Source organism: Myxine glutinosa, chromosome 11 (genome assembly GCF_964187855.1).
Source record: "Myxine glutinosa chromosome 11, kmMyxGlut1.1, whole genome shotgun sequence".
NCBI classification, from domain to species: domain Eukaryota; kingdom Metazoa; phylum Chordata; class Myxini; order Myxiniformes; family Myxinidae; genus Myxine; species Myxine glutinosa.
The window spans coordinates 24,623,592-24,641,926 of NC_136271.1; the positions used below are offsets into that span (position 1 = coordinate 24,623,592).

Consider the following 18,335-nt stretch of genomic DNA (forward strand, 5'->3'; position numbering starts at 1 on the left):
ATTATGCCTTAACCCACCGAATAGGGGTCCACGAACCTAACTCCTCGCCTAGATCTCCGCAGGGGAGGTGGGGAACAGCAGGTGCGGAGAACGACCATACATGGCGGCGGCCTCGAGATGATTATGGGGACAACTATGATACCCCACCGGTTCGAAATCAGAGGGATGCGGGCCCAAGACAAACTTATAGTTCGGGGGGCCCGAGGCAGACCCCGAGTTTTTCCTCCGGGCCTACTTGCGCGTTTTGCAAGAAACCTGGACACTTGATGTCCAGTTGTTACCTCATGAAAAGGGACAACCCAGAGCGGAGTCCGACTATTACAACTCCGAATGCGATGGCTAGCGTAAGAAATCGCCATCAAAAGGGTTACCAACCATTTATTTCAGAGGGGTTTGTGTCACTGGATGGAGCCTCGACTAACCGGAGACCGGTTAGGATATTGAGGGACACAGGGGCCCATCAATCTTTAATGCTTGAAGGCATTTTGCCATGGTCCGAGGAGACGGCAACGGGGGATAGTGTTCGTTTACAGGGGATCGGGGGCGGTGTTAGTGCTCCCCTTCATGTCATCCATTTGGAGTCCGATTTGGTGTCAGGACCGGTCACCGTCGGTTTACAAGCCACGCTTCCTGTAGAGGGTGTATCTGTGGTTATCGGGAATGATTTGGCCGGGGGTCAAGTTTATGGTAACCTGAGGGTTGGTAAAGAGCCCAGCAGGGAGAATAACACCACACCAGCTCGGGATGGCGACAAAAGTGCCAAGTTATTTGTAGGGGGACTGAACTTCAAAACAGAGGAAGAAGTTCTGACCTCTGTCTTCAACATATATGGGCCGCTGGTGGAAGTGCGGTTGGTAAGAGACTGGGAAACGCAACAGTCAAGAGGGTTCGGCTTTGTCACGTTTGCCAGCACAAAAGACGCCAGAGAGGCAGAGAAGAATTGGAATGGCAAGGATTTGGAGGGTCGGACCATAACAGTAGGGAAGGCATTTCGTAGGCGTCGAGAGGTCTACAGGAGAGGACAACTGGGCAGTAGTTTTGGTGGTGACCACAATCAATATTATTATGGAGGCTCCCTGAGTTACGGCCGCTCCCGAAGGAAGGATTGGCAAAGTAGTGGCCGAGAAGGAGACCACTATTCATGGGACTACAGGGACCAGTGGTCCCACCCTAATTATTAGGGAAGTTCGGAGAAGTTGAAGCACTGAAGGCGGCGGAGCCGCCGAGCCAAGATTCCTACACGAATTAACCATGAACGCCGTTCCTAAAGGCGTCCATGTAGTGAACTTTCATGCACGGACTAACCGTGAACTCCACGTTCCTCAAGGCGCCCATGTAGAGAACTTTCCTGCACGGACTAACCGTGAACTCCACGTTCCTAAAGGCATCCATGTAGTGAATACTCGGCTTGGCCTCCCAGAAAAGTGCTATCGAGTGGCTTAACTTTGGATCTTTGATCAACCCCTTAACCTTCATTCACAAGAAACTGGCGGTCAAAGTCAGAGGGTCAGGAGATGGAGTTTGATTTGGCAGGGACAATGTCGTTGCTGGTGCTTAGTCCAGAGTGAGTAATCTGGAGGGGTTGTGGTGAAATTTTGGTTGCTTTATTTTTAAGTGATAACTGTGCCCGGGGGCAACTGATAATGTGGGGGGGGTTGAGTTATCTGGTTTGTTTCTCCAAATTGGCCGGCAAAGAAAGTTTTCGCTGGGTTCAAACTTTCTTTCTTGAAGGGGGGGAGTGTTACATATTTATGTGAATGTATGTGAATTACCATTCAGGTCTTTGCTTATCCGTGTGTAGTATATTAAGGGTTGTTGTGATTGGAGGGTCAGGAGCCCTTCTGAACAAGTGGCCGGAAACGGAAGTGCCCGGAAACGGAAGAGGAAAAGACACGAGGAAAAAAGGACGAGTATTATTCTTCCTCGCCCCGCTCCGACAAAAGGTGGGATCGACCTTGCGCTGCGTGGAAAAGCGTCGTTCCAAAGCCTGTCTGGCGAGAGGAATTACCGGGACGTGTACCTGCCCGGTGGAGACGTCAAGTGGACGTGGGGCCGTGCATCGACCCCGCGTCTGGCATCGTTCGCGGCACCGTCCAAACAGACGCGTGCGGGTCGCACGTTGGGGCCTAACGCGCCTTGCAAGCGGCGTGGGGTTTGGCTTGCTCGACTGTATCCGCTTCGCGTGGCCACGAGGGGCTGCAGCCACGGTGCCTGGTACGATACCTGCCCGGTGGAAAACGTCCACCCGGGGTTCGTTCAACCGCCCGAGTGCGGCGACGGCGACCATCATCTTGGTCAGGAGGGGCCCAGAGACATTGTGCGGGACCGAGACCAAAAGGGTGTCGTGAGTACTCACCGGGACACACATGTATAAGATGGCCATCTTAATCATAGGGAATTGATTGTGAATTGGGAATTGGTGATGATTGTGTATTGTTGATTGCTCAGGGAAAATCTCCGTGGTTGTGTCATTGAAATTGTATGGTATCATTACCATTGGAAATATATCCTTGAACATCAGTTGTCTCCGGGGTGAAATTCATATGGATTGCGTGGCGAAAGCGCATATATAATACAGCTTGCTGGTGGAGTTCCTCTCACGGTCCGGGGGTCACCGAGACCAGGTATTCACCGAGGGGACCACGTAACACTGGTAAGACTTGGTAAAAGAGAAGAGCAGACAGTCCTCCCCAATAACTACATACAATAGATGTCACAAGAAGCTTAAGGAAGTAACTATACGATGTGCGCTTAAGGCCTATTTTAAGAAATTTTAACTGGGCTTAACATACGTTTTCACAGTATGTGTGTAGTCTTCTAACTTCAGTCGCTGTCAGGACTGGTTCTCTCTGGGCACTGCGGCTTCCTCCACCAGAAGAAGTTCGCTTGCAGTAAGATCAGTGCCGAGAGATCAGACGATAGCGCCGTTTCAACGGCAATGTGTGACTGTCTTTAATCAGACCGTGTTGATGGCCTGATTGGCTGACCTAAGCTGATCGCTGATTGGTCAGCTCACAAAATTTCGCAAATTCAGACCTAAAATGACACCATTTGCATTCTGGATGAGATTAAAATTGATAAAATTTACTTCTTGATTAATTCGGTGAATTACGTCTCAACTTCGGATATTTCCGGCCATGAAAAAATATCCCCTACGGCCACAAGATTTCTAAAAAATAATTCTTCGTCAATTTTAGAGTATTTGACGCCATTTTCACCCTCCGGAACGCGTAATAAGCTTTTTTGAAATAATTTTTGAAATGCTCGAATCTCATTGGTGACGATTTTGGTGACGTTGTTTGGTGACGATTTTCGTTGAAGATAACGCGGTTGGTCTTAAAGTATTTTAATTACACATTAGAGGTGCATCAGATTGTGAATCAAACAAAGACGGGTGAAACAAACTCCTTTTGAACTTTTTCTCAATTTTTAAATGCATACTTCCGCATCCGGACGATGGCGGCCTCCATTGAGTGATTTGGTTTTAGAATTATTTTTTCAAATGCTCGAATCTCATTGGTTCCAGTGTTTGGTGACGATTTTCGTTGAAGATAACCAGGCCCGTGCGGGCCGAGGTTGGTCTTAAAGTATTTTAATTACAGATTAGAGGTGCATAAGATTGTGAATCAAACAAAGACGGGTGAAACAAACTCCTATTGAACCTTTTTCAATTTGTTATGCATACTTCCGCATCCGCAAGATAGCGGCCTCCATTGAGCGATTTGGTGCGTCACAGCTTCGGAATTCTCAAGCCAAGGGATCCAGCATAATCTGGTTTTCAACATAATACGTACACGTTTATTCACAACACTGGCTTCACCGGCTATAACTCGGTCAAGGTCGGTTTCGAACCGCTGAACTCACACATAATGGAGTCTGGTATGAAATTCAACGTTTATAGAAACAATAACCTCAATTTACATGTTGGCCCATTGGGTAATATTCAGAGGATTAAAGCATATGTCACTTCATTCTTACCACTTTCAATGAGCTCTCATGTCTCCACACTCGGACCTGTAGATACTAGTACCGACTGCAAAGCCGCAATGAGCCGGCGAAGCCAAAGCCTCTTGCCACTATTTTACCCATCACCATGGCATCAGTAGGTTAGGTAGTTGGTAGTAGGTAGGTAGGTAGTTGGTAGTATGTAGGTGTAGTAGGTACCGTACCTGGTAAGACTTGGTAAAAGAGAAGAGCAGACAGTCCTCCCCAAAACGTGCATACAATAAATGTCACAAGAAGCTTAAGGAAGTAACTATACGATGTGCTAGCTTAAGGCCTATTTTAAGAAATTTTAACTCGGCTTAACATACGTTTTCACAGTATGTGTGTAGTCTTCTAACTTCAGTCGCTGTCAGGGCTGGTTCTCTCCGGGCACTGCGGCTTCCTCCACCAGAAGAAGTTAGCTTGCAGTGATTAATTCGGTGAATTCCGTCTCAACTTCGGATATTTCCGGCCGTGAAAAACTATCCGTATTTCTAAACTAAATATGTAAACAGCTCATACCGTATTTCTGGCCGTGAAAAACTATCCTCGACGGCCACGAGATTTCTAAAAAATAATTCTTCGTCAATGTTAGAATATTTGACGCCGTTTTCACCCTCCGAAACGCGTAATAACCTTTAAAAAAATATTTTTTCAAATGCTCGAATCTCATTGGTTCTGGTGTTTGATGACGATTTTCGTTGAAGATAACGAGGTTGGTCTTAACGTATTTTAATTACAAATTAGAGGTTCATTAGATTGTGAATCAAAGAACGACGGGTGAAACAAACTCCTATTGAACTCTTTCGCAATTGTTTTATGCAAACTTCCGCATCCGGTCGATGGCGGCCACCATTGAGTGATTTCATTTTAGAAATATTTTTGCAAATGCTCGACTCTCATTGGGTCCGGTGTTTGGTGACACGTTTCGTTGAAGATAACCAGGCCCGTGCGGGCCGAAGTTGGTCTTAAAGTATTTTAATAATACATTGGAGGTGCATAAGATTTGAATCCAACAATGACGGGTGAAAGAAACTCCTAATGAACGTTTTAAATTTGTCATGCATACTTCCGCATCCGCAAGATGGCGGCCTCCACTGTGCTTCGGAATTCTCGAGCCAAGGCATAATCAGGTTTTCAACATAATATGTACGCGTTCATTGACAACACCGGCTTCACCGGCTATTATTTACCAAGTAGACTCGGTTCCAATACTGAGTTTACCTCTCTCCGATTTTCTTCTCCACTGTTGTTGCTTCTCATTTGCTCACGGTTCTGAATTGCCCTTTTGTTGTGACAACTGCAGCTGAATGAGTTTCAAAAGGCCTTATGGCGTATGCCTTTTTGTGAAAAAAGTAGAGAATCATGGAACAGCTAGAACACATAACATAACATAACTAGAAAGAGCAATCAGAGGTTGCCAACCCTCACCAGGACGTGTTTTTAGTGTTTTATAAGGCTTTTGTGTTAAAACAAATATGGCGGCCAAACACGTGACCAATGGCGGCCGAACCACGTGACTGATGACGTCATTATTTTTTTTTCTCCACCAATTTATCCTTAGATGACGCTCAAGAAATTTCATCTTGATAGGATGAAGTTTTGTACTTGTCGAATTATGACGTCATAATGGAGGTACCTATGACATCATTAACATATTTTATTCCGCATGGAGAGTTCTTTACAATGAGCCATGTCTCAATTTTTTATATTCAGCACTTTCGGAGATATAGAGGTGCAAAGTTTTTAGTGTTTTCCAAGATGGCGCCCGTAACAAGTGACCTATGACGTCATAATTATCATTCAAAAATTCTGCAGGTAGGGTTGCACCTGTGGTGAAAATTTCCTGTCAATCCGACCAACGGTTGCAGAGAAAATCATATTTATTCTGTGCGGACAAACCGACAAACAGACAAACAAATGGACTCAAATGCAATACCATCTCCTCAGGCGAGGATAATAACTAAGCAACAGAAAGCAGTGAAACACACCAACAACAAGGTAGAGGGACAAGAAGCAGAACAATAGGTAGAGGGGAAGAATTAATGCAAGGGGAAGGGGAGGAGGACACAGAGGATGAACAAGATTGATACAAGCTGAAATAGAGCAAGAAGCAGAGCAAACTCAAGATGAAAAATAAAATCGCACAAAACATGAAAGAGCGTGGAAGGAAGCCATCTTGAATCCCTGGAGGGAAGAATGAGAATGTACATAGAGGGTATCCACAGTGAGTCTGAATTTTGTAAGTCGGTTACTTGCAAACTGTGTGTGCCTTGCAGAAGTCTGCGGGGTACAGGGGATGGAAAGGGCAGAGGATGCAAGACCAGAAAGGAGGGCGTTGAAGACAGGCCACTGGACTGTCTGTGAAGTGGCAGTAGCAGGCCCAAACACAGGTTAATCGTGGAAGATTCCAATGATTTTGAGGGCCTTGGTCTCCATGGCTCGAATATGTGTAAGGCATGACGTCAGAGTGTCAGCCTAAAGGGGAGAGGGGAGCTGTACCCATTGAGTTGAGGATGAAGGCCTTGTATGTTATAAGAAGTTCAGATTTACCAAGGATTATTGCCCTCCGAAAGAAAAAAACCTGGAAGAGGGCAGCTTCATGATTTTAGAGATGAGAAAATGTTTTGAATTGCCTAAGTGTAGGGTAGAGACAGTCTCGTCTTCCACAGTCTCCTTCCTCGAATTTAATGGATAAAATAATGTGTGTGAATGGTTAGTGCTGTGGCCTGGCCTTGGGTGACCTTGTTGAGATTGCATGGTAAACATTATCCAGGTCACCTAAAGGTGACACGCAAAGTTCTCCTGCTCATGACACGCAAAGCTCGCCCGCTCCAAATCTTATATGTGTGCTTAATAACTTCAGCACATTTGAAAGCAAAAGATGAAAAGAACGTCTTCTTCTTCTTCTTTTCAACACAAGAACCATGACAGAAACAGGCTCAATGCCAATCTTAACAAAAAGCATGATCACCTAAAGAGGGGTTAAAGTAAAGCCCCATTTTTCACCCACAAAAATGACCAACTTTTTAACGTTTTGACCCATACTCTTCTTCTTCATAGACAACATGTGCTCCTCCCTTCCCTTTATAAAATGTATAGTTGCACCTCTGGATATGTGTACATATACGTTACAAACAATGGAAATGTATATACGAATCATATTTGGATTGCATATGTTTTGTTGTCCCAGATTTAAAATCCCAATTGCCTGTAAAGTGTATGAATCATACATGACAACATTCATATTTTGCTTGGATTCTTTTCTCAGGATACTTATCCATTCAACGCAATATTCATTGAAGAATTTTTTTTAAGTTAACACGTTTCTTTCAAGCATTTGTGCTTTTTTAACTCTTAAATGCAGGCGTCAAAAATCCGACATAAACGCCTCGGAGGCCCAACGGATGTATTTGTGTAATGTTTTTTTTTTTTATAGATTTTTTTTCTTTCATATCCCTTTTCAATCCAAGTCGATGCTCATATTTGTGTATTTGCTCAGAAAATGTGAATCATTGATCCTATTAGTTGGAAAATCCCATACAAGTAATGAATCTTTTTTCTTTTTTTTTGCAATTTTTTTTTGTTATTGGTTTTTCAACTTTTTTTCCTCTAAAAATTTGAGGATTATGGAGGAGTATTTGCTCAAAAAATATGATTCACTAATCCTATTATTTAGAATGTATATGTCCACAACTGTCAAAAATCCTACACCTATGCAGCCATTGGGCCTCGGAGGCCCCACGAATGTATTCGTGTAACGTTTTTACATTTTCATATTTTTGTCACTGAATTATTTGTAACCAAGTTAAAGGAGCATATAATGAGGCTCATATCAAGAAAATAATGATATAACATAGTAGTACAACAACATTTATGTGGGGCCTCGAAGAGGGCCCCAGGCCTGCATTCGTGTCGGATTTTCGGGTTATAAGTGAAGAATGAAGATTTTCCCACGAGCCTGAATGAATTATTTTTTTATGTCACTGAATTTTGTGTGACAACATGAAAGTCGGTGAAAATGAGGCTCAACCCCCCCCCCCCCCCCCCCCAAAATGTTTAAAAAAAAAAAATTGTACAGCATAGTTTTTGCAACAACAACAAAAAAAACTTGTGGGCCTCCGAGGCCCAATCACTGCATCCAAGGGTTAAAAACAATGTGTGCAGTCTTATTACCATTCACTTCAAAGTTAATTCAAAACCCAAATCCACTTCAAAACTCCCTCACTCCCTTCAGTCCCACTCCTCCCTCCAGGTCTTTAAAACAGCTGTTCACCACCATCTCTTATCTTCCCCCATCCAAAACCTTGATCTTTTCTACCCCTGCTAATTCACCCCAGATCCACCTTGTTTGAAATTCCAACTTCTTTCCTGGAAGTCCTGGCAGTGTCCATATGTGTTATACCTCTCCCACCCCCCCCTTCCCATGCCCCCTCCCAAAGCCCTCGCCCTCTCTCAGATCTCTTGATGTCTCCATGTCTCTCGGTCCCTGCTCTCAAATGTTGTGTTTGTGTCCTTCCCCCTCTCTCCCCATCTTGTCTACCGCTCCCGATGTTATATGTTTTATGTGTCGGTTTGTCTTTCTGTGTGATTAATGTTCGCTCTTTCACGAGCCTCGATCTTGTATACAAAAAAAAAAAAAAAAAAAAAAAAAAACATTCTTCCTTCACATTGGATTTAGTGTTGGGCTAGCGGCTGGAGTGCCAGCTTAGGATCCGAGGATCCTGGGTTCGAATCCCGGTCGATTGCTGAATTAACGCCAGGGGGGTTGACTCAGCCTGTCATCCTTCCGAGGTCAGCTAATTCAGTACCAGTTCACTGGTAATTCCCTGTTTGTCGTAAAAAAAACAACAAGGCGACAAAAAGGGTTGGCGGCAGGAAGGGCATCCGGCCGTAAAACATTGCTTCAAAAAGGGGACCAACAAAAACAACAACAACCACGGTGCCAGAAAAAGGCCAACCCCCGCTTTGCGGGGAAAAATGGCCTCTAAAGGTGGTTTTATTCTTCACATTGGGTTTAGGCCATATGGACCAACACACCTGTGCCTTATGCACACTAAGATATCCTATCACTACTTGTCTTGTATGTACTCATCATCATCAATGTACCATATTATTTATGGAGCGTCGGATTTGCCAAAGCAGTCTCCTGGCAAGGGTTATGCTGCGTGGTTTACCATTGTCTTCCCAGCAACTAAGTTTGTTCAGGTTTCCAGTGACAAGTCGCTGACTTTGTGAAAGACAACATGGGATATTTCATCTCCACCAACATTCTTCAAGACTGCAGCCCATCGCCATCTCATGAACTCTGAAATTTTAAGCTTTTCTATATGACCCTCAGCGATTCTACACTCCCCAATCCTCTTTCTTTTCGTTTATTATTTTACTTACTGTGGTACATCTGTGGTTTATTGTACACCTGTTTCAGTCTCATTCAGCTCTCCTAAAAGCCATTCTCGACTCCTGTAGAAAAACAACAACATTAGTATCCCCGATGATTCCATACAAGGCAACACATCAATAAGTGTTTCATTCCTTTAAACACACAATGTGAGGAGCCCTGCAGTTTTAACACATGTATTGTTTAAGATAACTCAAGCACGAGTCAAAATATATCATCAAGTTTATTATATATCCAATATTCAACAGGAAACATTTTATATAAAGAGAAGGCGTTTGTCTCCCGAGAAGGGAGAAGTGCTGAAGTTCTGATTGGCTAGAGCTAGAACCCTACTTAAACAATTGACAATGTGTCCAACCCCAAACTGTATCTCATACAATGCCACTCAACATGTCCGAATGCGAAAAGAAAATCTTGTATAAATTTGTCAAAACATTTTTTGATTTCTCCAGATATGGCGAAACAAACATTTATTTTAAGATCCTCGATTCTGCTGTACTGAAAGAAAGTGCGACATATTTAAATGTAGTAGCCCACATCTTGCATCAGCCCCACTACTATTACTTCCACTTCCACTACCACTACTTATTGTAGGGTCGGCCAGGGGAGGTTCTCACAAACCAGCTGCCGGGCCTGATGTTCAACTGAAGGTCGCAAGAATTTGCAGTTTATTCAGGGTTCCGGCACAAACGTGCTTCCTCTTCACGAAAGACAACGTTGGATCCAACGTCCACCAACTAATCCAAGCAGATGGGCCGCCCAGCTTAACATCCATCCGACGGACATCACACTTTGTGATGCAACACCCCGCTTGCAAGGCATTATCCGACAGGCACCGATCCGATAGTCTGGCCTGGAATAAAAACCAGACGAGACAGCTCAACGGTAAGTGCACCACCTCTGCACCATCCTGTGGGACCTTACATCAGCCTCAGGAAGGCTGGAAATATGCGGGGGATTGGGGAAGGAATGAGAGGGGAAAAGATTAGAAAACATGAGAAACATCAAGCTTAGCGTGGCCTGGACAAGATTGAAAAATGATTGATGTGCCAAAATGAATTTGAAAACGATTCATGGCTTGGCTTGTGCAGATGTGAAAGACGACAATGGTTTGCTATCAAACTCCATCGAGGTCCTACTGTTGGTATCGCCACACACCCAGAATTCCATCCCACTGCACACAAAAAGAAAGGCATACACATGACATCTCACTGTGAGCGTACACACAGCACACAACACCCTTAATCCAAAACACGTTCCATACAACCATAAAAATTACAGAAATGGAAATAATTATGGAAACACGCAAGCGATACACATTACGGGAGTCACAAACAACAAATGATTATCACATCGTATTATTGGTACAATAGATCATTAGAGGAATTAAAAAAGAAAAGGGAAGACTTTGTACAATGTAGTTCGTATTTTGTATGCGAGCATTTGGCTTTACACAACATTACACCTCGTTTTCACATTGCCATATAGGAAAGCAAAGCACAGCTGTGGAACGTTCAACCAAGTTGCTTTGCAGTCATGTGACTAAAACAATCACATACAGCCTCAATTCAATAATGGTCACATCTGGACTTTGCCCAAGCCATTGTTGCGAGTACAGTATTGCTTTAGGGTATTTATTGTAAGGTTATCTCACCACACTTTTGGCATTGTCTTGCTGGAAGGTGGAACCACATCTGATGAGTAAAGGGCATGATGGATGTACTGATCCTCCACCATGGTTCATGTCGATGGGACCCGTTCTCTCTAGCGAACAAACTGTCGTAGGTCATTGGCAAACAATATGGACTTTGGAATGATTTTTTTCTTTTGTAACTTTGGAATGGAAGTTTTACTCCAGGTCACAGACCATCCTGACCTGAATGCATGTCACTATAACTTCATAGATGCTGGATCCAAATTCTGGAATGCTCTTACAAGCACAATCAGATGTAATCCATCTGCAGAGTAGCCTAATTGTGTTAATAAATTAATCCTAAATTATTTATCTTCTTCATCACACATATACTCGTGTGTGTGTGTATGTGTGTGTGTGTGTGTGTGTGTGTGTGTGTGTGTGTGTGTGTGTGTGTGTGTGTGTGTATATATATATATATATATATATATATATATATATATATATGTCGAGATCATGCCTTTTATTGTGCCTTATGTAATTGTGGTTTGCATTTAATAATGGTTGCTTTGTGAAAAGGATTAAGCTTACTATGTTCCCTCTTGTTTTGAACTATGTTTTATTGTCCAACTGTGCCAAAAAATGTAGAAAGATAGTGAAACTGCTTGCTCTGTTAGACCCCCTAGTGAAAACGCGTCTGTCTGTCCTTGACCAAAAGCCAACATGGAAGATAAGTTTTGAGAATGTCACGGTGCTCTTTCTCCCTCCCGCATCTTGCCCTTTGCTCATGCCAAATAAGATAGGACAAGGGTGGGGGGTACTGGTCAACGTTTCCCCCATTGTGTATTATACTGCTGAAACTTGCCAAAATTAGCGGAGATTTTTATCACACTCTGCAAGTATATAAGGAAGTTCTTTCTGTAAGGAACTCAGGAGTGTATGTGGCCATGCTGTTCATTTGTGAATGGTATGACTCTTACACCCTCCACAGCGCTGTGATATTGGTTCATCATTAAATCTTGTTATCTCTTGAACTCAAGGTGTGGAACATGGTTCTATTCTCGTCATTTTGGTGTCAGGAGTGGGATCCGACTCTGAGCAATATTTGGGAGGCAGACCCTGTGGGGACTCAGCGGAGAGGCTGGCCAGCACTGATTCGATTAACGTGAGTTTTCATACTGAGGGGTCTTTCCAAATTGAGCTCCGTTTACTCACTCAGGCTGTCTGTCTTCCATTTCGTCGTTCCGTGCTTGGATCACGAACAAATTGGAATCTGGTGTGTAAGTACAGGCCTATTTGGCTCGGGTAACAAGTTGTCTATTGATGAACCAAGAAATGGGGGTCAGTTAGCAAAAAGGGGGGGACTTCTTGGTAAAGCCAAGAACTTCCCAGGCAGGGCAGTCTAGAGACAAGATGGAGTTGATGGGGTTGATAGTAACCAGAGAAAGTATTGGCTGCGGGCTAACGAAGACCCAAGGAGGATGGCCAGGATAAGTGTTAAGCTAAGTTAAGAAGGGAGAACCCCTTTAGGAAAGCCCTGGCATGGGTGATAAGTTAGACAAGTTAGAAGCGCTATACAAGCATTGACCGCGAGTTAGCGCCACGGGAGGACCGGATTAGGGAAATATCGGCGCGGTAAACTAAAAGGCAGGATTTTTCGGTGGATGGCCTCGGGGCGCTTCCTTGCGCCTTGTACGCATCACGAGCTGCTTCTTGCAAATGGGGGTCGTGCTGCCGTGCGCTGGGAGCGACCGCCTGGGCGCATGGACGGGAAAATGTTCCGTGCACGTTAATTAAATATCTTAAGGGAGATTAAGGTATGTCGGAGTAATACTCAATCTGAAGTAAAAACTAGGATGATTTGAGTTCTGGAGACGGAGTGCGTGTATTCGACGCATTCGGGTGGCCGAGTCAGGCGAATAAAGGATTAAAATGAGCCAGGTAAGATGCGGCTGGTTGCACCTTTATAAGGATAAGAATGGGTAATAGATATTGGTGTTAAGAATACTCCGGCGTGAGTACTGTGTTAAGAGAAGGGTATTACAGATCGGGGGGCGGCCCGATCTTCGACCCGCTGGAGGGACTAGCCCAAGGAAGGTAGGACGATGAGTATTTTAAGTTAAGCTACGCACTGGATGTGTGTATCTGATAAACCCCCCCCCCCCCCCCCCCCTCAAGGCCTTCTTTGTCCTGTCTCAGGATTTAAGGCATGCACATCCGGTGCAGTTTTTACCCAAAGGAAGGAGTTCTGACAATATGCTATAGGCAGGTCAAGTATTAGCTCTTTCTGGACAAAAGATGAGGTTAGATCTGGAGAAATAAAACAGAGAGGATTATAATGTACGAGGTGTGTGGAATCCAGCTGTGAACACGCGAGCCGAGACATGCAGGCAGGTTGCCGGGGCAACGGAGTAGCTGCCTCGCGGGGAACAGCGAGGTGGGACAGAATCGAGACAGGAATGCGGACCATGCTGTGCACAAGCAGGGGACGCATTCGTGTGTGTGAACAATGCGAGTGATGAGGTGGCTTGAAGTGATGTGTTGGAAGTGTTTTTGTTTGTATCTCAAGGGAGATATTGGTTATTTCTTATACGTATGTGGAAATAGGAAATGTTTATGTGATTTTTGGAGAAGGATAAATTAAACTGGAATCAGAAAAGCGCAGGTACCAGATAGGAGAAAGGCAGGAGAAGTGCTGAGACTTCAAGAGCAGAGGAAGAAGCAGATAAAGCACAGGAAGAAAGAAATCCAGGTAGAAACCAAGGGATGGATAGGCTCACATCACAGCAAGGGGCCAGGTAAGTTCACAGGTAGGAAGTATATGGAGTGTGCATGAATTTATACTGTATTGTATGGAAAATGAAGTGTCAGTCACATGGTATGTGTGTATAAGGGAATGAATGATCTGTCATTGCAGCGTGTATTTGTGTTTATTGTGTGTGTGTCATTGATGTGTGTCATTGATTGACAAGGGGTTCCCCAAATTGCCTGCAGGCGTCGGGCATTCCGGATGAGTACTTTGGAATGATATTATTTATATGTTGTGAAGGTGAAAAATTAATTGAGTACATTTAGGAAGAAATAAAAGGTATCAGTTTAGATTTTGAGATGCCATGTGGGACTCAGTCTGCTGGGGAAAATTGGCAGGGAATAATGACTATGTTATGGAGAGCATGTGTAGACAGGGCTTTAAAACAAGTGTTCAATTATATCCACACATTAACGGCTCTCCAGATGTAGCAAGGGAAAATGGGAGTAAAAGTCAAAAATGATAGGCTGTCAACCGACTGGGTGTTTATTCAACGGCATGGCCGGGGCTTGTATTTGGCCGACTTGGGATGGCAGAATGCGAGGCAAGAATGACATGTGATGCTGGCGTGAGTCCAATCGGAAGGATGGATGGTTATGGTTTCACCCGGTCTGTTTATCTGTCTGTCTGTCCGGACACGGAGCTCTTGGGGAGAGCCAGGATGGGTTGGGGTGACCAAGATGAATGTGGACAATATATTAATTGTTTGCCATTGTGAAAATTTGCCCTCGATTTGGGACGAAGACATATGGCATTTGCTGTCCGGCTCATTGATACTACTATGTGATGCGGGGTATGTGTGTGGTGATGGTGTCTGGGGCCTCGGGGTTTGCCCCTGCCTATTTGCCGGTCCGTCTTGGCTGTCTGTTACATTTGACCCTCAGAAAAGGTTTCGTGAAAGGGGTTACACTTGATGGGCCAACTTATGGACAGGAACATGGAATTTGTACAGAATGCAGGCGATAACCCACCTGTGTCTATCTCTGTGTGTATGTGTCCGTATTTGTCTGGCTTTCTGGCTGTCCATGGAGTCATGTCTTTGAACACTGATTTTGAGGGAGTTGCGGGTGTGCCATGGAGTTCAGGTGCACCTGCGGTGGTTGGAAGGTGATGGTGGAGCGGTGCGAGGATGCACGCTTGGATTAAAACATGTATTTAATTATCTGAGGATGTGTGCCGAGGTGCAGTGTGGATCAATTAAGGGAGAGGGCACTTCGACTTTGTACATCCGTGGACTTTGCCATGCGTGTGAAAGCGCAAGTCGATGATAATAATGTCTTGTCCAGCACAATATTTTCGCAACTATGGAATGTGCTCGAATTCCATGTTGGTGCAATGCGAGTGTGATTCCCGCCATGCATGCCGCGAGAGATACATTGTTTGTGATGGGACTGTGGCGAAAGGTTGGATAGCAATGTGTAGAATAGAAGATGCGTCGGTACATTTGTGTTGATCGATGCGCCGAAAAAGAAGTTGGAGGCGCGTGATGGAGTTGCAGGTGCGGACCAAAGCGGTGTCCGCGGTGTTTACTGGGGGTCGAAAGTCACTCCCTCAGTGTCTGCAGACTTGTCGTTCGGCAGTGTCGAAAGACAGGTTCGATTGTCGGTCTGTCTGCTTGATTTTCGGGTCTCACTCTGAGTATATGGTATATACTCTGAGTATATGGTCGTTTTCTGTTTTGTGCTTTAATGGTGGTTGATTTGACTTCCCTGAAAGGGGGACAATAAATATTTGGTGTTAGCTGTTGTCATTTCGGATGTTTGCAGTTGTAATGAGGAGCCAGTCTGTCTGTCCGACTGGGTGTGTCTGACTGCGTCTGCAGATATGGATCAAGGAGAAGCAGTGTCTGCGGTGTCTGTTATGGTGTCGAATGTCATTCACTGTGTCTGCTGACATGTCGTGTGACTATGGTGACTATGATGGTGTGTCCTGGCGGGAAGAATCATGGCAGCCTACAGATTTGAATGGAATGGCCTCTGTGAGACCATCCTGTTAGTACGTTGGGGGTTCGTCTGTCTGTCTGTCTGTGAATGGAAACTCAGAAAATTGAACTGGACTTCGACAGAAGGCAGGTGGGTGGTCACCTGCTGTGAATTGTGGTGGAACATTTGTGATGTCCCCTAATACGAGGGGACGAATTGGTTTGTAAATGTGTTGTGCAGGTACTTTCTCTGTAGGTAGCCAAATTCTACCTGGGGTAAGTCAAGGTGGAGGGGAGTTGTCTCTGATGCCTTGCTCCACGGGGCAGTACTATTGTTGTCAAGTCTCATGTAATCTTGGTTAACGTATATCTACGGACAAGAGCTGCACTTTATTTTAGTAAGTGACTGGGAAAGTTTGTTTTAAAAAGTGCCAGTGGAGTTGTTTAGAGTTATGGAGGTCACAGCTCGCTGGAACCTCTTTGTTTATGTTTGGCTGACTTACACTGGCTAGTGTATGGGAAAAAGGGGGACTGAAAATGCTTTGAATTTGCAGCCTGGCGGACAAGAGCTGTGTTTGGGAAGGTTAGAATCCAGCATTTTGCAGCCCTGAGCAGAGGGGATTGCCCATTGGGCATGTTTAGGATTTAACAGAGTGGTGGAGGTCTGTGGAAATATGAATCCAATGTTTGATGTATACTGGTCGGTGTGCTCTGAGTTCGAAGGAAGATGATGCGATTATTTCAGATTTATCATAGTTAAGTTTGAGAAAGTTGATTTGAAGCCAGGATTTTATTTCAGTGATGCAGTCCGTCAGGATAGAGTTGAGCAGTGGATTTGTGTCTGTCAGAGGTAAGATTTGAACCAAGAAAGGGCGGTGCCGGTAATGTTAAAGGTGCGATTCCAGGGAGGGCTATTTGGGTACTTTGAAGTGATTTACATCGGAATGCATCTCTTGGAGGACTCCCGCTGTTCAAGGGAGGAAAGGTGTGAAATAGTGACGTCATCCTCGCTGGAAATGTGGTTGGGAATGGCAGGATTGACGCGAGAGTCACAGTTGGTGAAAAAATTGACCAACATAAGAATTCGGTCTATTTCAATAAATAGATCAGGTTATTTTATTTTTATTATTTGTTTATTGGGCAGCTATTGGGCCAGAGGCTAAAACAGGTGTCTGCAACAGGTGCATGGGATGCTAAGAGAGATATTAGAGGACATTGGATTAACTTTAAATTGAAATGAAAATTGAAAAGGTGGATTAGGAAAATGAGTTTGTTCAAATAATCGTGGCATCTGTGGGATGCAACAATTTTGTGCCAGAATAGTGTATGGGGAACCCTCGTCTGGGAAGCGTCGTTAAATGGCAGTACGTTTAAACAGGTATTGAAAGGGTTCGTGCAATGTCATTTTGGGCACCACTCGACACAAGAGTGGTAGAGAGCTGAAGTGAATTCTGCCAATATGGTGCAATAGGGTGACAACTGAGTTTTGTTTGGAAAACTATTTGTTTGCAATCTTGGTTCGTACATAAGCTGGCAAAGAGATTATGCCAGTCTGAGGGAGTTTGCGTCCTTTGGATGGGAGCTGGAGCCTTGTAGGGTTGGGGCTTGTGGCTCGCCATTTTTTTTTTTTTTTTTTTTTTTTTTTTTTTTTTTGTATACAATATCGAGGCTCGTGAAAGAGCGAACATTAATCACATGAACACACAGAAAGACAAACCGACACATAAAACATATAAGAGGGAGCGGTAGACAAGATGGGGAGAGAGGGGGAAGGACACAAACACAACATTTGAGAGCAGGGACCGAGAGACATGGAGACATCGAGAGATCTGAGAGAGGGCGAGGGCTTTGGGGGGGGGGGCGTGGGAAGGGGGCAGTGGGAGAGGTATAAAACATATGGACACTGCCAGGACTTCCAGGAAAGAAGTTGGAATTTCAAACAAGGTGGATCTGGGGTGAATTAGCGGGGGTAGAAAAGATCAAGGTTTTGGATGGGGGAAGATAAGAGATGGTGGTGAACAGCTGTTTTAAAGACCTGGAGGGAGGAGTGGGATTGAAGGGAGTGAGGGAGTTTGTTCCAGAGGCGGGAGAAAAGAGGAATGAAAGAGTGAAGGTGAGCGGAGAGCCGAGATTTCGGCAGTTTAACCATCAGAGGGTTGCTGGCAGATCTTGTGCGACCTGTAGGAATATTTGGGGGACAGAGCACAGAGAGAGCTGGGGGTGCAAGGCCGGAGAGGAGTCGGTAGAAGACAGAAAGACCACCTACCTGCCTGCGGTGAGTGAGTGAAAGGCCCTCAGAGATAGCTTCATCGCGGGAGATTCCAATAATTCTGAAAGCTTTGGTTTCAACAGCGTGAAGCCGAGCTAGGTGTGAGGCAGGAGCACCGGCCCATAGGGGAGAACAGTATTCCATTGAGCTGCGGATGAAAGCCTTGTATGTGGTGAGGAGCTCAGGTGTGCCGAGGAAGGACTTCGCACGACGGAGGATGCCCAGTCGGCGACTGGCTTTGGAGGCCAGCTTGGAAATGTGGTTTTCCCAAGAAAGATCATGGCAGATAGTGAGACCCAAAATCTTGAGCGACAGAAC

The 18,335-nt window shown here is 44.7% G+C and overlaps 2 protein-coding genes across 2 annotated transcripts in view; both read right to left on the reverse strand.

Annotated features, from left to right (window-relative positions):
* The window catches only part of LOC137436505 (cadherin-13), a 677,612-nt gene that overhangs the window by 468,721 nt on the left and 190,556 nt on the right, over positions 1–18,335 (reverse strand). The window lies entirely within an intron of this gene.
* Positions 10,409–18,335, reverse strand: part of LOC137436100 (DDB1- and CUL4-associated factor 11-like) — a 193,879-nt gene continuing 185,952 nt past the window's right edge. Inside the window, exon 3 of the mRNA XM_078786499.1 lies at positions 10,409–10,559. Coding sequence (XP_078642625.1) covers positions 10,521–10,559 — 39 coding nt within the window. The 3' untranslated portion in view covers positions 10,409–10,520. The remainder of the gene's footprint in view (positions 10,560–18,335) is intronic.